The 17,353-nt window shown below is 48.1% G+C and overlaps 5 protein-coding genes across 5 annotated transcripts; 2 read left to right on the top strand and 3 right to left on the bottom strand.

Moving 5' to 3' along the window:
• Positions 1-210: 210 nt before the first annotated feature.
• Positions 211-3,636, bottom strand: K444DRAFT_618639 (uncharacterized protein). The gene is made up of 6 exons (XM_024881365.1): positions 2,833-3,636; positions 1,394-2,784; positions 1,250-1,340; positions 1,105-1,202; positions 336-1,056; positions 211-289 (listed from the first exon to the last, which is right to left on the bottom strand). Exons 1-6 carry the CDS (start codon positions 3,266-3,268, stop codon positions 270-272), a joined length of 2,757 nt encoding a protein of 918 aa, XP_024731092.1. The 5' UTR covers positions 3,269-3,636; the 3' UTR covers positions 211-269.
• A 4,197-nt stretch (positions 3,637-7,833) lies between these two features.
• On the top strand, positions 7,834-8,844 carry K444DRAFT_598676 (uncharacterized protein; the record flags this gene model as incomplete). The annotated part of the gene is made up of 4 exons (XM_024878544.1): positions 7,834-7,943; positions 7,990-8,347; positions 8,436-8,497; positions 8,656-8,844. The coding sequence occupies 4 exons, from the start codon at positions 7,834-7,836 to the stop codon at positions 8,696-8,698; spliced, it is 573 nt and encodes a 190-aa protein (XP_024731091.1). The 3' UTR covers positions 8,699-8,844.
• A 2,036-nt stretch (positions 8,845-10,880) lies between these two features.
• Positions 10,881-11,777, bottom strand: K444DRAFT_634941 (uncharacterized protein; the record flags this gene model as incomplete). The annotated part of the gene is made up of 2 exons (XM_024883809.1): positions 10,881-11,614; positions 11,666-11,777. The coding sequence occupies 2 exons, from the start codon at positions 11,775-11,777 to the stop codon at positions 10,881-10,883; spliced, it is 846 nt and encodes a 281-aa protein (XP_024731090.1).
• A 389-nt stretch (positions 11,778-12,166) lies between these two features.
• K444DRAFT_540113 (Metallo-dependent phosphatase) lies at positions 12,167-13,191 on the bottom strand (the record flags this gene model as incomplete). The annotated part of the gene is made up of 2 exons (XM_024875680.1): positions 12,167-12,617; positions 12,665-13,191. The coding sequence occupies 2 exons, from the start codon at positions 13,189-13,191 to the stop codon at positions 12,167-12,169; spliced, it is 978 nt and encodes a 325-aa protein (XP_024731089.1).
• A 322-nt stretch (positions 13,192-13,513) lies between these two features.
• K444DRAFT_667792 (plasma membrane stress response protein-like protein) lies at positions 13,514-16,345 on the top strand. Its single transcript, XM_024887338.1, has 8 exons — positions 13,514-13,702; positions 13,752-13,789; positions 13,839-14,728; positions 14,775-14,883; positions 14,931-15,407; positions 15,455-15,851; positions 15,900-16,104; positions 16,149-16,345. Exons 1-8 carry the CDS (start codon positions 13,635-13,637, stop codon positions 16,188-16,190), a joined length of 2,226 nt encoding a protein of 741 aa, XP_024731088.1. The 5' UTR covers positions 13,514-13,634; the 3' UTR covers positions 16,191-16,345.
• The last annotated feature ends 1,008 nt before the right edge of the window (positions 16,346-17,353 follow it).

Raw genomic sequence — 17,353 nt, 5'->3', positions numbered from 1 at the left:
TGCGCCTCAAAAGACCGTAAGCCATGCTAAATACGGCGTCAAGTACTCCTTCATTCCCTACCATTCGCAAAAAAATGCCCAGATATCATCAGTCACATCTAACAACTCTCCTCAAAATACTCCTCAGGTCCCGGGAACTCGGAAGGGACTCGAAGAAGGGAATCTCGAACTCGAAGCATGAATAGGCGACGGTGTCTGAACCACCTCTAATCCAGGCTGAACACTGTTCATACTCCCACCGCTGCTCGTACTCATGATGCTTGTTTTCCTTACAGGCTTATTCGGACTCCTATGTTTCTTGAGTGAGAAGCTGGGCATTTTCGACGACAAGCTACCTTTCTTAACGCTTCCTGGACTCGTACCGAAGACTCCACGATCGTGCAGACTGTCCACAAACGCATTTGGAAACAAGCCCCATTGTCCTTTTTCATTCTGTCCGGTCCAACACCACTGATCTTGATATTTGAATCCAATATGGGTAATTGTCTCTCCTTTGCTGAACTTGAGCCAGGGGTCGTCTTTTGATTTCTTTAGTTTGAAGTCCCACTTCGCGAAGGCAACTAGATTGCTATTGGAATTCATGACCTCCTCATCTCTTCCGGGCTGATCGATCGTAATTGTAGAGGTTGGAAATGACCCACGCAGGCCATCGTGATAGCCAATAGACCATAGACCATTGAACCTGTCCGGGAACGTTATTCCAATGATCCGAGCTCCGACAGCGAAATGTAGTACAGGATTGCCATCAGGGTCACGAGAATCGGTGCGACCATTTTTTGGATTATTGGAAGAAATGGCCTGTGCTGAGGGTCGAATTGCCACCTTTTGGGCAATTGCAGCGTACGCAAATTCGGGAACCAGAGGTTGTGATGTTGTGAAATGAATGTCAAAGTCCAATACATTTGGGGGTTGTTGGCCATAAAGGACTGTAATGCCGTGGACGTGAGGTACAGGTTGTGGATGTTTGGCGATGTGCTTAAATAGTTGGGCGACTGAGAAGAATATTGTTGCATCGTGCTCTTCGACGGTCTTGTGTACTTCGATGCAGAATAAACACTATTAAAGGTTAGATTATGCGACGACTAAAACCTTGAAGATTCTTACAGCATATTTGGGAGTTTCGATTGAGTTTGCCTTCAGATGGCACTTTGACACAAATCGTTGCCGAAATCGTATTCCACTGTTACCATATATACCGGATCCTGAACAGGTATTAGCAACTGTTTCTCACCACGACTGAACTCCCTACTGTCAAGCATTTTGTCTTTCTCAACATCATTCCAGCCCACTTCATAAGAACAAGTGATACACCTGGCCGAAACAGTTGCGCTATAATGGCCCTGGGATAGACGGTTAGCTGGTTCGCCATATCATTTACAGAGATCGAACATACTGATGGCCTTTTCGCTATTTTAAACCCCGTCTCCCCTCTTGTTAATGCTTTGGCGCCGTCGCAGAACCCCCCAAACTTGGTGAAGGAGCTATCGGGTCGTATAGGGTAGTCCATTTTCCTCACTGTAAACGTTGGTCCGCGCTGAGCATTTTGTTCGGGGGCGTTCACTACAATCATTCCGTCATCGTACGCGACGTTCACTGGTTCAAGTCCAGCTGGGACTTCATTCCCAAATGAAGGCGATGGCATTTGCAACTTCGTTGGCACTGGCACTGGATCCCAGGTATAGGGGTTGTCGATGACTGCTGGGCTCGCAGTCGTAGTAATTGGCGACCAAAGCTCGATATTCCCCGAAGTCCCAACAGTCTGGTTTTCACTAATAGAGGGACTCGCTGGTGCTGCACCACGAAGACCGAATATCGAATCTTCACTATCACGTCTTTGAACTGGATGACGGTCAGGGAGAACGGAGCTCGTTCTTGAGCTGCGTGTTCCCTGTGAAGCATGTCCTTGGCTTCTTTGCCTGGTCATATCGTATGTGTTCAAACTTGCTCTGAAGCCACGCCCTTCTACTGGACTTGTAGACGTCGCAGGGCTTGGACTAAGCGGTGAGAATGGCCCATCACTGAAAGTCTCGCTGGCCCGGTTTTCATCAATGGAGGATACAGCAGAGTAACGCAGCTCATTGTTGAACATGATACGTGACTGCCGTCGTCGTTCGAGAAACTCTTCGTTTGCGTTAATCCGAGAGTGGACAATCTCCTTAGGTATCAATGGGGGGGCATCTGATTGCTCCGCAGGAGACCCTTCCCCAACGGGTTTCCGCCGTAATAAGCTCGCTGAGGCCCCAAGAGAGCCACCGAGAGTTGGACTCATGTCATAATTTAAAGGATCCCCGATTCCCCAAGGACCCTTCGGCCTCACTGGCTCGAATTGGGGAGCTGGAACAGAAGGAGTAGTGATTCGGATCGGTTCAGTTGGAGTTGCTGGTGATATGTAGGGAGGTGGCATTGAATTGGTTGCGCTGGGATGTCTCATGCTTGACAATTGTATCCTGTCGTCTTTTGGTTGGTTTCCCAACATGAATGTTTGGAGGTTGGCCACGGGATTGCTCTGACTATGCTTTGTGTCCACTCTTGTACTTGTAGACTGTGTGGTATCGTCCTTGGGTTCCTTTCCGAGCATATATGTGGGAACCCGGCCTTGGGTCAATTGATCTCGCAGATCCCGGAATATAGAAACGCAATCCGCAGAGCATTTGTTAGCTTGTTGCTCGATGGCCATAAATGTTGTCTGATCGAAAGATTCTGGGTCATCCTCGAAATCTTGGCATTCGTCTATGCTATCACGAACGTCGTTTTTGAGGTCCTTCAGCCGGGCTTGAATGGTTTCTGCAAGACGATCAGCTGGGGAACACTCGCAATATCAGACCAACCCACTGTCCTCGACCAGAGCCTTTGTGAACGGCTTGCCGCATGCTTCAACCTCCTGCTGATAGGCGTCCCGAATAGCCTGACAAGTTTGCTCCAACGACCTCTGCAAACCGGGTGCCAACTCGGAAATCTGCTGCGCTTTTGCTTCGGTTGCAGAGCTCGCATACTCGGAGACTGCGAGCTCTGCGGACTCGGATACCTTTTTCGTTAACTTGATTCCTGTTTCCAGAGCCTTGAGGATGGCTTTCACGGGAGCTACGAAGTCGGCCATTTCGTTGAGCAAGGCCGGCGGGGTGCCGGCTGTCGCCTCGCAATCTTCGGGCGTTCTATCGTCGAAGCTTCGTTCCTGCTGTCGATCAATGTTAAAGGAGAGATGCAGCGAAAGGACAAAGCAGAATAAGAGCAAGGTGCGATGGTGGGTGACAGGTGTGCCCACGTACATGAGACGGTGCAGTGCAGTGCAGTGTGTGACTGCGGTCTGAGGTGTGCAGTGGCTCCAAGGCTGTCCAGATTATCGGCCTAATCGGCGCACCCCCCACGAGCACAGGTGCAACTACTGCCTTACCATTTCCATCGATTGCGCCTCTCCGATATTGCTGTAAACAGCCTAGACTGCATTTTGGGGGATCTCGCGAGGCTGGTTCTGGGCTGTGTTGCGGGCGTGGCGTTCCCACAGCGTTGAGGAACGAATGGGCTCTTGTCTCCAGGCGAGATGCTGCACGCGGAGACTGTTTGGTGGAACTTGGCAACTCAGTCGGCTTGGAGAGCAGGACGTTTGAGCTATTCTAGAAGTATGCAGAGAAGCTCTCCTTTTCAAGAGAAGAGTACAGATCTTCCACAACTCGGGCGAGGCTCTCTGGAAGTTTTGACAGGTCTCCCCGCAATCAGGGCCAGCCAGTCGGGCGTGGAAGCCAGCTCCCAGCAGGATCCCGCGACCCTGGAGGGAACTGGTGTGTGTCAACCCGGAGCCGGCACGTTACCAGGAATCAACCCCTCGGGAGTTATCCTCGCCCCTGCCGATTAACGACCTCCAAGTGCTCGAGAGGCTGGCACAAATAATTGGTGATCTGCGGCTGTGATCCTTCGATGACGCTGTGATCAGAATTCGACGTCAGTTAGCGAGGCTGTGTACTTGTTGCCTGCTGTGAACTCCCCCCTCGGGCAACACAGAGCACACAGTAAGGGCCCTGATAAGGGGTGGGGATCGGTTGCCCGGATCGACCCCTCGTTCGAGGGGTCCAAGGAATTGTGTGTCCGCGCGATTACCTGCGAAGCCTTTTGCATTCTTCCAAGGCTGACTGGCTATTGGATTTACCAGAGTTGGGGTATCTTCTGCTGGGTCTTCGAGTGCAGGTTCTGAACGCTGCTCAACGATTTGGTTTGGAAAACACGGAGCATGTACTCGGGTTGAAGAAATGGCAGAGCGTGTGAACACCAACGATGCATGCCAAGTCGAGAGACTTTAGACGGGATAAACTTTGGCTTTCAGCTCTCTATGTGATAAGTAGGCACCAAATCTGGGCCAGATCCACCCTTCAGCATGTAAAAAGCTTCAATTTGGATTTGTTTCACTACAAGTTTCCTTACTATTAAAATCGTGAGTGTTGAATATGAGTGAGACAGTACATGCATGGCATCACCACATCGAAGTCTCCTTCCCCCGGGTTAAGAGCCGACAAAGACAATGCGGAGACTGAACTAATAGCCACAGAATTGAAGAGCCCCTAGCAGCCTCAAGCGTGCGGTATGCAACAAAGATAGAACGTAGCCTTGACCGTCGATCAGCGGTGGCGACTCTTTGGGGTCCAAAACAAACGGGAGTCTAGCCTTGCTCAATTCGGGTGTAACACAGACGGTATCATATCACGTGCATGACTCTGAATGCCTCCTTATTCGTTTGCTGCCTGCTATTGAAATATATACTGGAGAATAAAATGCTCAAGTGGTTGAAAAGTGAAAAGATTGAGTTCTCGACTCTACTTACAGAATAGATTAGATCTGTAATTACTATTTTGATCCAGGTGGGAAATAGACGGGAGTTCAATCAGTTGTCCAATCTGAAACTCAATACAGGAAGTATGAAAAAAGAACATCCAGGAAACGGAGTGCGTTTACCACCTCGAAAGACAAGACCCACGGGCCAGACCGCAAACCAGAAAGTGAAGAACAGGGGTAATAGGGGTACCAAATTTTAGTCGGTCTCGCTTCCAGGCTGGCCACCAAAAAAAAGTGTCAAAAGTTCATGCAGCACAGCAGTCCAAGAAAGATGCAAAAAATCAATGCAAAAAAATTGTGCAATGTATGCAACGTTTGGAATCTCCCCCTGAAAGTGATATTAGTACATATTTCACAATTTGTAGTATTGAAGGAGTGCTTACGGGGTGGGCTTGAACCACCAACCTCTCGATGATCTGCTGTTTAACAGTCGAACTATTATGAATTAGAACGTGCTGATGAGCAGGTACTCGTGAATGCTTACCGCGCTAGCCAATTGCGCCACCGGGGATTTGTTTTGGATGCTGCAAACTCGCTTATATTAGTACATGAAGCCCTCAACAAATCTCGTCCAGAAAATCGGAACTTTAGAGCTCCTGAGCTCCGACCCAAAATTGGGCATGTATGGTCCCCATCTCCCTCGCACATCACTCTCTGATCTCGACGACACTTCCTTTCCGTCAATAGAGCATTCAATCATACGCTGCAGGCCATCTCGAGGCTGGCAGCTCGAGCCTATGTGGGGGACCACATGTCTTATTCGTGTTTATTTTGCAGGGGGCAGAGGCTGCAGCTGCGCTGCGGAGCCTCCCACTGCCAGAGCCAGGACCGTAGGTAGGATACAGTTCCCAAGTATGGGTGACCGTATCGACCAAAAGGCTCAGTGGCCATTTTTGCAACATCGCTTTTTGCTCTCCTACCAGCTTCACTATTTCTCCTTATTTCACACATCGCACGTACTCTATAGTACTTAATATACTTCCTTCAGGCTAATATATATAATAGATAAGTTATACAAAAGCAAATAGCCTATTCTAGCTAGTATTATTGAGTTAGAAATTGCCTTCCTAGATTAGAACTATGTGACAATCTTATAGCCTTATATCTAAGGCTTGCAGAAGGTGAAAACCCATTCCAGCCTCGCTACAAAAGCGAGCGCTCACAGCGCTCACAGCGTACCCATACTGCGCACCTGTCTTATGGCGTATATGAGCCTATACTTTCTATACTTTATAGAGAAGGGGGATAATGAGCCTGAAAATCTAGGCTGCAGGTTTTGAAATCAGGCATTGAGTCTTTTGGTCGTTGTGGTCAACCAGACCAAGGCCCCCAATTTAGACTTGACAACCCGTCCTCGAAGTCAATAGCTGCATCAGACACTGCATGCGATACGCTAATAGACAAGTTTTTTCTGGCTGCTTGGCCATCTCCAATCAGCAATGGCTTTGGGCCTGACATGATCTGATAGCGTTGACGACCTTGCACGCCAAAGAATCCCCTTGTTGTTTCCAGGCACTTCTGTGTTTTCGCACCTAGAATGGAGCTAAAATAACTATTCTCGAATGCCTCATCATCGTCATCATCATTTAAACCAAACCAAACTCACAACATGCTACAACAACCAACGTGGTCGCAGTGATCTGGTGGCAATCCGACTGGACCTCGCAACATCAGGGAGACAACATGAAGTCATCAGAGATGCAAGAAGATGTTGTAGAAACGGGCCAACTTTGCTCCATCTCGTTTTTGTGCCAGATTTCTGATCTACTAATGGTTGATCGTCGAATTCTCCCACTCCAAGGTGGAGGGAGAACATAAGACGCAAGGACGAAGCACGCAGAAAATGCAAAGAGGGAACGCAAACTTCTTTCTTCTCCAAGGCAAGCCTCCTTAGTGGGCACAGTAGGTCAAAGTCGGCGTGTTCCTCGCGATTTAGCTTTCCTGGATAGATATATGGCTTAGTACGAGCAAGGCTTGACGAACGCGTGGGAGACATGTGAACTCATGTTGCTAGCCCACCACCACTACCTTATCTAGTTATCGGAATCCTGTTAAGTGGCCCAAATTTTAAATACTCTCTTGCTAAATGTTAACTCATCTGTGTTGAGTTTGGCAAATTTAGGCACGTCTTGTCTTATTCTCATAGTATGTACTGTATGTAGCATTCCCAGAGTTTCCTTGAGTGCGAGCACAAATTTTGCCAGCTTTATCCAATTTATTGCAGAGCTAAATTTCAGGAGAATAGGAGGGATATGGGTGAGTGCCTGCTGGCTGGGGGTGTGAAATGAAATCGATCAGGGGAGATCTTGGAAACCCGACTTGAACTTGGTTTTCCGTCAGCAAGTTCATAGCTTCAAACACAAACTGTGGAAAGGCTAGCCACGGTGATGTCTCGCAGCCTTGAAGAGGAGAAGGTCGAGGAAACACTGGCAATATTGACAAACATGTCACACGTAAAATACTAGCTGGATTCTGTGCTTTGCTCCACTGCAATCATTCCGCCCATGTAGTACCAGAGCTCGAAGGAATGGTCCGGTTGGACGTTTCCATGAAATAAGCCTTACGCACTGGCGTAGAATCAGCTCGGAGACTGACCTATTTACTCCATAAAATGTGCTTACAAACTCTATAGACACTTGAACTACGTGGCACGAAATGTATCCCTTGTCTTCCCATTCAAGCTTCATTGATTCCTTGCAAGACATCAAAGTGTATCCATTTTGGCACCATGTCTATGCGAAGTGAGCCACATGCGAGGCATGTTGATCTCTAAAGTCCCTGCCGGCTTCTCAATGGCGGGGTCCGCCAAGCTAGTGCTGCAGCTAAATGCCGTGTAGCATCCCGAAAATAGCTGCTAAAGCACCTCCGCAGTAAGCTACTTGGCTACAAATTTTAGAAATATCACAGGGACGCACTTCAAAGGTTGACATATCTCAGAATTTGGGCTTTGAATCGATTCAAATATCACACACAAAAACCTTCATTCCTCAACACTTGAACCAGAACGACAGCATGGACGCTTATAGTGGCGGGCTGGATACCGAAGTCGATGTCGAGGTTCACCCCACGGCCAAGAAACTTTTATCAACATGTAGAAAATTCTTCAGCGAAATTGACAACCTGTACGTCCCTCTCTCCCCCATACATAGCCCTATCTTACATGTACAGCACACCCGGTAAAGCACTCGAAGCAAAGCTCAACACCGAATACGGACCCGGAAGCCTCTACTACGAAGAAATGTGCTCCTGCATCCGGCAAGGTCTCTCCGAAGGTTGGGTCGCCAACATCGAAGTCGACGGGCCCAAGTATCGCCGCAGCAAGATCTGTCTCCCTTCTCCGGAAAATCGATATTTCAGCATCACGACTGTGTATATGGATAGTGAGGAGGAGTATTCGGGACAGTATCACGTGCATCCGTATGGAGAGATCAACTGCGTTGTGCAGCTTGATAAGACGGCTGAGTTGAAAGGCATGTCGGGTTGGCAGGGGGCAGGATGGACGAGTCCTGGTCCGGGAACACATCATGTATGCGGCGCTATTTTCTCTATTTCTCTCCTTTTCGAATATCTCTGCAGTTATGCATTTCCAATCAAAGACTGACTCGTGATTCTAGTATCCGCAGGTTCGCGGAGGAGCCCTCGTCGCCATGTTCTTTTTGCCTGCTGGTCGAATTGCGTAAGGACATTCTCTCTCCCCTATTGTCTGCTTTTACAAGCTCGTCGAGCTGTGCCTTGACTCGAAGTATGCCTCTTGAATAAGGAATTCGTGAACATCTCTACCAACTCTTAAACATCTTGGCTGTTAGGAAGTGCTGACATTAAGCTCATCCGTAGCTACAACATGAAGCCAGGAATGCCACAGCCGGCATCCGTTTGAGATCGTGGGGCATTGGAAAAGCCACTGATCAAATTCGCCACATCAATCAAAAACAGCTCCTTGCATAGTGAATGAATCGGTTTTTTCAAGTAACCCTGATCTGCGATAGACTTCTTCAGAAGAAGCCGAATCCGCCTGTCGGTTCCAACAATCAAGCCAAGCCTTCCAGTGGTGAAGTTCTCACAAGATTAGGGAGTGATCAAAGCTTTACCACCAAGTATCCCAGCAATCTGAGCCATTAATTGAAGCTTGAAATATCGAGGAGAGGTCAATGGTGTCTGGTGCATCCTCCCCAGCTCCGCCCCTTTACTCCCGTAAAGCCCCACCCTCGCTTCTCGAACTCGGCTCCCGCCTTGCCCCTATTTTTTCTTAGGTTAGCGTTGACCAGGTAGTCCTTTTGATAATCAACAGCATCAGCCAGTCCTACATGCCTCATCAGAGGCTGCTCGATTAACCTTCAGCCTAGCTAAGCACATTATTTTGGGTCCCGACAACAATCTTCCGATCAACTAAATCCAGGGAGAGAAAATCCGTCGTCCCCACAGGCTATAGCTATTCGAAATCCGAGGTGCTAAAAATGGCTCGGCTGAATCTAAGTTTAGTGTACCAAGCTTCGAACCTTGCTTCAGAAGGATGCTCGAGGTTGATTGGATTTGGCGGCGACTTCTATCCTTCCATCCAATCCCTCCCCGTCGCCCAATTTTATCGAATCTGCTGAAGCTATCTTCCTTGTCCGATGAATAATACCTCCAAGTAATTGTATTATTTAAGCGCCAACGCCGCCAACGCCGCCAAGAAAGCACGGGCTCTGATTGTGTGCCACATATATATTCTGAAGTGGCAGAGCAGCTTGAATGTCTTGACTGGAACGAGGAAAGATGCCTCCTTGTACAAACGTGCCAAGATCGCCCTGGACTTTTGAAGTTTTGTATCGACTTTAGCTTCATTGTGATGCAGGCCAAAGAGAATAAGCTCTTCAGCGCCCTTGAAACTGTCCCAGAAGCCCTTTTTGAGATAAGAGACTCCGATGTGTGGGCGGCAACAGCACTCGAACAGCCAGTGTGTAGTATATATTCAGAATCGCTTTACGAGATGGAGCTGCTCTTGCGTCTCAGGAGATAATAATCTAGGCAAACTTTAATAAACTTCCGAACGGACGCTGCTAAGTTTAGAACATTTCGAGCTGGTGAGAAGTATGTTGGGACGAATTGCGAATCCACTTGAAAAAGAGGAAAATAATGTCGAAGGGTCTCCTCGCGCGATTCACTGCACACTCTCAATGTTTCTGCCCCCGGCTGTTTGCAAATGTGTCTGGTGCGAGAGTTGCTTGGATTTGTGCCCCTGTTCCCTATACTCGTACAGGCGCCATTCATCCCCTCGGGAGCACAAATCGGGGAACAGGGCGGCGTGCAAAGTGGAGGTGGTTGGAGTCGTACGTAGCCTTCATCTGGAAGCAGATATTGCTGGATTATTTGATGAATTTCAAGGAAGCTCGGGAATTTATGAAATTGTACTGGAGCTGTTGGAGGAGTCAATGAGCCAATCACTAACTGTTTTCTCAGTGTTGGCTCAAATTTTAACGTTGAAAACTCGCCTCCATCGTTTTGCTTTACCTGAACTCTTTCATCTTGCACTGCTTGCACTGCTTGGACGAGCATTGCGTCAACTTTGTCGCTGCATGGCTTATCCTCTCCTTCGCCTCCTTCGCCTCTACCGCCGCCACTTCAATTTAAGCAACGAAAAGCTCATAATCGCCTCTTCATGCAGCACAGCACAAGGAGGTCAAGAAAAGGAGAATTGAAATGAGGACATATTTATCGTGCACCGCTGTTATGGGAGTACTAAGCACAAAACAGAAAAATCTCTTCTCACTGGTCCCAAACTTTGAAGATACGGCAATCTTCATCGCAACTAGGCGTCATATCTGCCACTTGGCACCTTCCAAAAATATCATGTAATAATCTGGCCGCCATTTCCACGGTACAGAGAGCACTCTCGGGGTTTGTATGAATTACAGTCTGATTCTCTCTATATCCTGCTCAGATTGAACTATATTCCGCGCCAATCTCTCTCCTCCCACTCGCCCCAACATGTTCACCAGCCATTCCTCAGACCCCCTACAAACATCTATTCTGGTTCCAGTGATATTGTCTCCGAGAACACCCTGAACTCCAAACGACCATCAAGACGCGGCGGTGGGTTGCAATTCGTGCAACACGTGATCGAAAGTGAGGACCTTAATCGTCTTAATTGCATTCTTGGGGCACTTTGGCGAGTTCTGCCATTCCGCCAAGCGGTCTCTATATCTTTGAAGCTTTTTTTGGATGCCAACTGTATCGATCGGATGATGCTGGTAACGGTTCAAAATAACCTCTTCAACACCTTTAAAACAAAACCAGAACTCGACGACTCCATCACGTTTATTCCGACGAGAGCTGTCCCCCACTCCAAAGGAGATTCGTTTTACTATGTTTAGTTGCTCCTTCAATTTAGGAGCAAAGCCGTGCAGTTCTTTGACAAAAGGCCCGATGCAGTTTTCTAAGCTTAGGATATCCCATTTCGGTGAGAAATATACCGTCGTGAATGTACAATCGTCTTCAAACAGAGCGATGTAGTGCTGAAGTGTCTCTTTTCGGGCCTCTCTGCAGACTCTCAATGTTGACGGGCCGGGCTGCTTGTCACGACGGGTCTTCCCCAGTCCGAGAAGGCCGCCAGGGTTTGGGAGACGCCATTGGCGATCCACCCCCCAGGTACGCTGGGATGGGCACGAAGTACAATGACAGGGTGCACGAAGCTGCACATAGCATCCATCCGGAAGCAGATATCGCCAGATCATCAGGCGGAGTTCGATGGGAAGGTCAAGAAACCTGCAGAATTGCACGGAATCGGCAGACGATGGATGGAAAGGGATCATTTCTTGACGTCAGTCAGTATTATTCTCAAGCCTAACATATATTTAAGACGCACCTTTGTCCTCGTGCGTTTTCTCAACGTTGCCTGCATTGCTAGAAAGGAGACGATCCAGGATAAAGTCAGGCAGTGGCGAGCCAGAGATTAGGTCGAGACGACTCTTATCCATTTTCGAAGTTGAGCAAGTAAATTATGAACGGAAAAGTCGGACAATGATAGAGAATATGCAAAAGCAAAGAAAATATATTAGAGTAGATGGTCCCTATTTTGGCGGGAGGACTAGGCAATTATGAGAAAAGTCCTCTCGGCGGTACCAAATTTTGAAAATGACCTTGCCTGCCATGAAGAGTTAGTCTGCCACTTGGTACATATTGGCAATTTTTAAATGAAGTCGAATAATTGGTCGTCATGAGGTTTCTCCGAATGGATGGAGTTGAAGGACTATTCTATCGCCAGCACCATCGACTGCCAGTAGGCCAGCACCGGAGCAGCTTGGAGGTGTAAAATCTTGACCTTTTACATTAGTATCTTCAGTCATAATTTCTGGTCCCCCAACCCTCATAGTTCGATCACCTCCACAGGATTGCCCACCTCAGTGGTACTCTGGTAGACCACTGCGGCATTGATCATCATCCCACCATTTCCACCGGCGGGACCGACCATCAGTCGTTGCCAAAGGATTCCTTTTATGCCATGCCAAAGTACTTTCATCGCATCGATCCAAGCCATGCTAGGAAGGATATCCAATAGGATGCCTCCCCTCTTCCTGTTCATAAGTCTCTCATATGCACGCTGGCCTTCATCCCAAAATACTGCTTCGCGGCCGTGACCAGAATGAATGTGTCCAAAGACGTGAAGCCGGGATTTGACAAGCCATATCTCTTCGAGCAGAGCTGCGCAGCCGAGATTGATATCCAAATGGTATCGAGGAGGAGTATGGGTGATCAAGACGTCGGTTTCGAGTGGAATGCGGTTCTGCCATGGTGCCTCTGTCCGCTCATACTGGAACCTGCAGCTACGTTAGAGCTTGAATCAAATACAAAGCAGAAAACTCACGCAAAGTTAGACCCTCCACACTTCGGAATAGCAGGAGCGCCATAGAAATTCAACTTCCGACCACCTTTGAATTTCAACGTGATAGCCTTGTTCTCGAGGTAATGCAGAGTCCTGAGGTTCAATTTCTTGCCATTATCTTGTGGAAACCGGGACTTGGGATCAAAGTAGCTGTCGTGGTTACCTGCAATAACGATCTTCTCGCGGTGAGGAAGAGAGGCGAGCCAGTCGATCTGCTTTTGTATCTCCTCAACAGTACCATTATTCGTCAAGTCTCCGGCATGAATCAACACGTCGCCATTGGGCACAGAGAGGGTATTGGTATGTGTGTCAGAGATGCAGACAACCTTGACCTTGGGCTTGTTTCGAGGAGGTTTGAATGGTGCGCCACGAAGGCCGAGGAAGATGGCGTAGATGAAATGGATGAGAGCTCGTAAAGGGGAGTCGAGGAACAGGTCGAAGGCGGTGGGAGGGTCCCAGATCACTTTCCGACGAGACCAAGGCCACGGCTTGCTTTGGTTGGGCGGCATAGTCTTGACTCAAATTGGACACGCTGTTCATGTACTGAGCGTAGATTGGGAAGGATCTGTCAAAGATTGTGGTAGTAAATTATCAAAATCCTTCCAGAGGAAGAAATAAACACGCTGGCATTGGCTTTGCAGAGTCTGACCAGCGTCAGCCTTGCAGACAGGTCAGCAAACGCCGGCGAGGCAGGCAAAGCTGTTTGCAAAGTATGGAGGGGTTGATTGCTGCTGTTGGAGACATTAGCGGGGATCTGCAGCAGGGATCAGCTTCCTGGTCAAAATCCCTCTAAGCGACGTCATGACGAACTGAGACAATCCTGATAGCTGTCACGCATATCAAAAGCATGTAGCCTGCATGCCAACTTTTGCTTTTCTTTCTTCCTCTTCACTCTGGTCATCTTCACTTCTGAAGGTGATTCGATTAACTTGGGAGCATCGCATACTTCACCATGGCATCCTTGAAGACTCTTTATGACCCAAACACAGATTTAGGGAACGCGTTGCACACAAATTTCGAGTAGGCCCCTCCAAAAGCTTGCGTGAGACATGTGCTGACTTGTTACAAGTGTTGACTATGTGATTGACTACCGCTTTGCAACTACTCGTAAGCTCCAGAGCCTTTGTCTTGCAAGGCGTCTACTTATTTTCCACAGCCAAACCCCAAGCCGAGGCTCAATTCGTGAAGCTTATCCAGGCCCTCAACGACGTTGGGCTAACTACCGAAGTTCGAAATGGAGACAATTGTGCGGTGTTAGTATTCGTCAAGGTGGCTTCGGACAGGCACTTGGAAGCAGAGGTTTACAGGTCGAGGGTACAAGACTGGTTATATGGAGTCCGGACGGCTGCCCCAGAGAAGGAGATGCAGAAGGCCCTCACCGACGAGCCAGTCACCGAAGCAGAACGACTGAGACTCGCATATCTCTTGATCACGAAGCCAAAGAACGAAGGCGGCGCTGGGATCACACCGAGAACGGGGGAGTGGAAAGGGGTCGAGTCGATATTTGCTCTACATGACCATACTTTTAACAAGAGATGGATCAAGGAGTTAACGTCAAAGTACCTTCTCAATTCCAAAGATTTGGTTGAGATTAGGGACAGATTTGGGGAGAAGATTGCATTTTACTTTGCTTTCTTGCAGTCCTATTTCTTGTTCCTCATCTTCCCGGCAGGATTTGGGTTCTGTGCTTGGATTCTTCTGGGACAATTCTCCGCCCTATACGCTATTATCAATGCACTCTGGGGGATAATCTTCATTGAATATTGGAAGAAGCAAGAGACTGATCTGGCAGTTCAATGGGGAGTTCGAGGTGTATCGAAAATTCAACACAAGCGACCAGAGTTCCAGCACGAGAACGTGGTGAACGATCCAATCACTGGAGAAGAGATCAAAGTCTACTCTCCCGTAAAGAGACTGGCCAGACAGTTATTGCAAGTTCCATTTGCGATCGCAGCGGCAACTGTTCTTGGCAGTTTAATTGCAGGCTGCTTCGCCATAGAAATCTTCATCTCAGAAGTTTATGACGGTCCTTTCAAAGGATATCTGGTAAGTCAAGCCAATGGAATTTTGAGGTACTTACTGATATATGTAGACTTTCCTCCCAACCGTCATTCTCACTACTGTGATGCCAACGCTATCTGCACTTCTCACGGGATTCGCACGCAAATTAACAGATCTGGAGAACTACGAAACTCAAGATTGTGAGTTATAACCTGGGGCTGCCTGCGAAACTCCTAACTTTGTATAGCATATGAAGCTGCGATGGTCCAGAAAATCTTTGTGCTCAACTTCATCACCTCTTACCTTCCGATATTCCTCACGGCATTCGTCTACGTGCCGTTCGCACAAGTTATCGTGCCTCATTTAGATGTCTTTCAATTAGCTGTGAAGCCATTCGCGGAGAACGAGAAACAGATGACGGCGCCCAAGATTGGATTCCAAATCAATCCAGACAGATTGAAGAAGCAGATCATCTACTTCACAGTCACCGCACAGATAGTCAATTTCGCTCTCGAAGTCATTATGCCATATGTTAAGCGAAGTGTGTTCCGCAAGGTGAAAGAGGTTCAAGCCGACAGAGCTGCAAAGAAAGGAGGGAGCCCAGCTAGCCCTACAGCCGATGACCACCCCGAGGAATCCGCCTTCCTTGTCCGAGTCAGGAATGAAGCCGAGCTCGGTGCCTATGACGTTACCTCGGACTTCCGGGAGATGATTGTTCAGTTTGGTAAGTAGTAGATCTCAAGGCTGTCGAGGAGTGTTAATGATTACCAGGCTATCTTTCCCTGTTCTCCGTCGTCTGGCCGCTAACGGGAGTTTCCTTTTTCATCAATAACTGGATTGAACTTCGTGGTGACGCCCTCAAAATAGCCCTGGAGACCCAGAGACCTGTTCCTTGGAGAGCAGATTCAATCGGCCCGTGGCTAGATTCCCTAGCTTTTCTGTCGTGGCTCGGCAGCTTGACTTCCTCTGCACTCGTCTACCTTTTCAGTGGAGATGGGCTGGGGCCTGACGGGGCGCCATGGAACATCAAAGCATGGGGTCTGCTTCTGACTATGTTCTTTTCAGAACATATCTATCTTGGCGTGAAAATAGCTGTGAGAACGATATTGAGCAAGATTGATAGCCCAGGCTTGCAGAAGGAGAGAGCGGAGAGGTTTATCGTCAGGAAGTAAGTTAGAAATTTGTGTTTGAACCTTGCAGGTGCTAACTTTGGAAGGCAATATATTCAAGAAAGCATTGGCGAGGAAGCCGCTGGGAAGGCGGCGGCGGGTGGAATTGCAGCCGGAGAAAAGATCAGCAGAAACACACTGGAAGAAGAGGCTAGACCTCTCAAAGTACATGGCACTGCTGAGCAGAAATTCTGGCAGCGTCAACCAAGCCAAGCCGAGACGATTGCGGTTGGAAAGCAGTATATCGCCAAGGTAAGTTCTCCTTGCTGGTTGAAGAGTAAAACTTACTCAAGCAGGCCGCCCCCAACGAGACGAAAGAGACGAAGAAGGAGCTGTAAATTTGATAAACAAAAGGGAGGCATACGACATTCGACACACTTACTAGGCTGCGGTATTGGCGTGACAGGAAATTCCGGTGAAGCATATCGAAAATACAGTTCTCAACCAATCTACCGTCCCATTTGGGATGAATGAATTTCACTCCATCAACCACATTTCTGGCTTGTGCTATAAACCAACCACGCAATGCTATTTAGTGACCTCGCAAACGAACATGCAATGAAACCAACTTACCAAGATCCAAACATTCGTCAGGACAGTACATAGATGCAATGGCAAGTAATATCATTTGAGGAGAATAATGATTCATGATTTTTGCTAAGCGAGCAATAAGGGGGCAGCCGAACAACGACTCGGAAACAAAAGCAAATATGTTATGGTGTATCATATTGCTGCCCACTTAATGCTGCTCCAGGATTAAAGTATCACCCTCCGTTAATTCGTAGAAGTTTAAACAACACCATTAAACTCAGCAGAAAGGCATGAAGACCAGAGTCGCAGGAATATATACCCAGTAGCCTCGGAAGACCTGCGGCCATAATCATCACGCTTCGGCCTTGTTGCTCACCGGCTTATTGCTAACAACGTGAAGGAGATCCAGATGCCAAAAATGCGACAGCTGAGCATGAATCGCCGGGATCGAGCGATAGAACGTTGCAACGAATGGAATCCAGATAACTCCACAACATTTTCCAGGATCTCTTGTTAAAACTCCCTCGCATCCTATCAGCAAAACTAGCGGCCTACATCTCACTTTGACGCGTTTTGACGCAAATCCGGCGGTACTTCTGGTAAGGGAAGAAGCACAAGAGCAATGAAACAAGGCCTTAACCGCGGGTTGAGCAATCTGATAAATTTATCTTCAGGGTTGCACGGGGGGGTGTCGCAGAGACTCTCCAATTGACGAGAGTAAGGGAGACTTACCATCATGCTGGTGATGATCACATTCGCTCTTGTTTCTGCAGGGTACTTGCAACTTGGGGCTCGAGTTGCCCAGCTCAAATTGCGACTCTTACCGGGACTCTCTCCAGAAACTCCACTCGGTTGGTAGGCTGCCGTAATGCAATGAAGCTATTTTGAAATTTGCTGATCCGGTGGGTAGCCTTGATCTCGGCTCTGACCTCGCGCTTCTCCATGGCGAGATATATCTATGGAGCGTCAA

The sequence above is a fragment of the Hyaloscypha bicolor genome (genome assembly GCF_002865645.1).
Source record: "Hyaloscypha bicolor E unplaced genomic scaffold K444scaffold_136, whole genome shotgun sequence".
NCBI lineage: Eukaryota > Fungi > Ascomycota > Leotiomycetes > Helotiales > Hyaloscyphaceae > Hyaloscypha > Hyaloscypha bicolor.
The sequence above is the reverse complement of the archived record's forward strand: the minus strand, read 5'-3'. Positions and strand labels throughout refer to the sequence as shown.

What these genes read in the sequence shown, in the direction of transcription:
- K444DRAFT_667792 (XM_024887338.1), top strand. Translation starts at nt 13,635, where the DNA reads ATGGCATCCTTGAAGACTCTTTATGACCCAAACACAGATTTAGGGAAC. An exon ending in GGAGATGATTGTTCAGTTTG is followed by an intron (nt 15,408 to 15,454) that starts GTAAGTAGTAGA and finishes AATGATTACCAG; the next exon opens with GCTATCTTTCCCTGTTCTCC. An exon ending in GAAAGCAGTATATCGCCAAG is followed by an intron (nt 16,105 to 16,148) that starts GTAAGTTCTCCT and finishes TTACTCAAGCAG; the next exon opens with GCCGCCCCCAACGAGACGAA.
- K444DRAFT_618639 (XM_024881365.1), bottom strand. Translation starts at nt 3,268, where the DNA reads ATGTACGTGGGCACACCTGTCACCCACCATCGCACCTTGCTCTTATTC. An exon ending in AAAGGCTCTGGTCGAGGACA is followed by an intron (nt 2,785 to 2,832) that starts GTGGGTTGGTCT and finishes ATCGTCTTGCAG; the next exon opens with AAACCATTCAAGCCCGGCTG. An exon ending in TCCAGGAAGCGTTAAGAAAG is followed by an intron (nt 290 to 335) that starts GTAGCTTGTCGT and finishes CAAGAAACATAG; the next exon opens with GAGTCCGAATAAGCCTGTAA.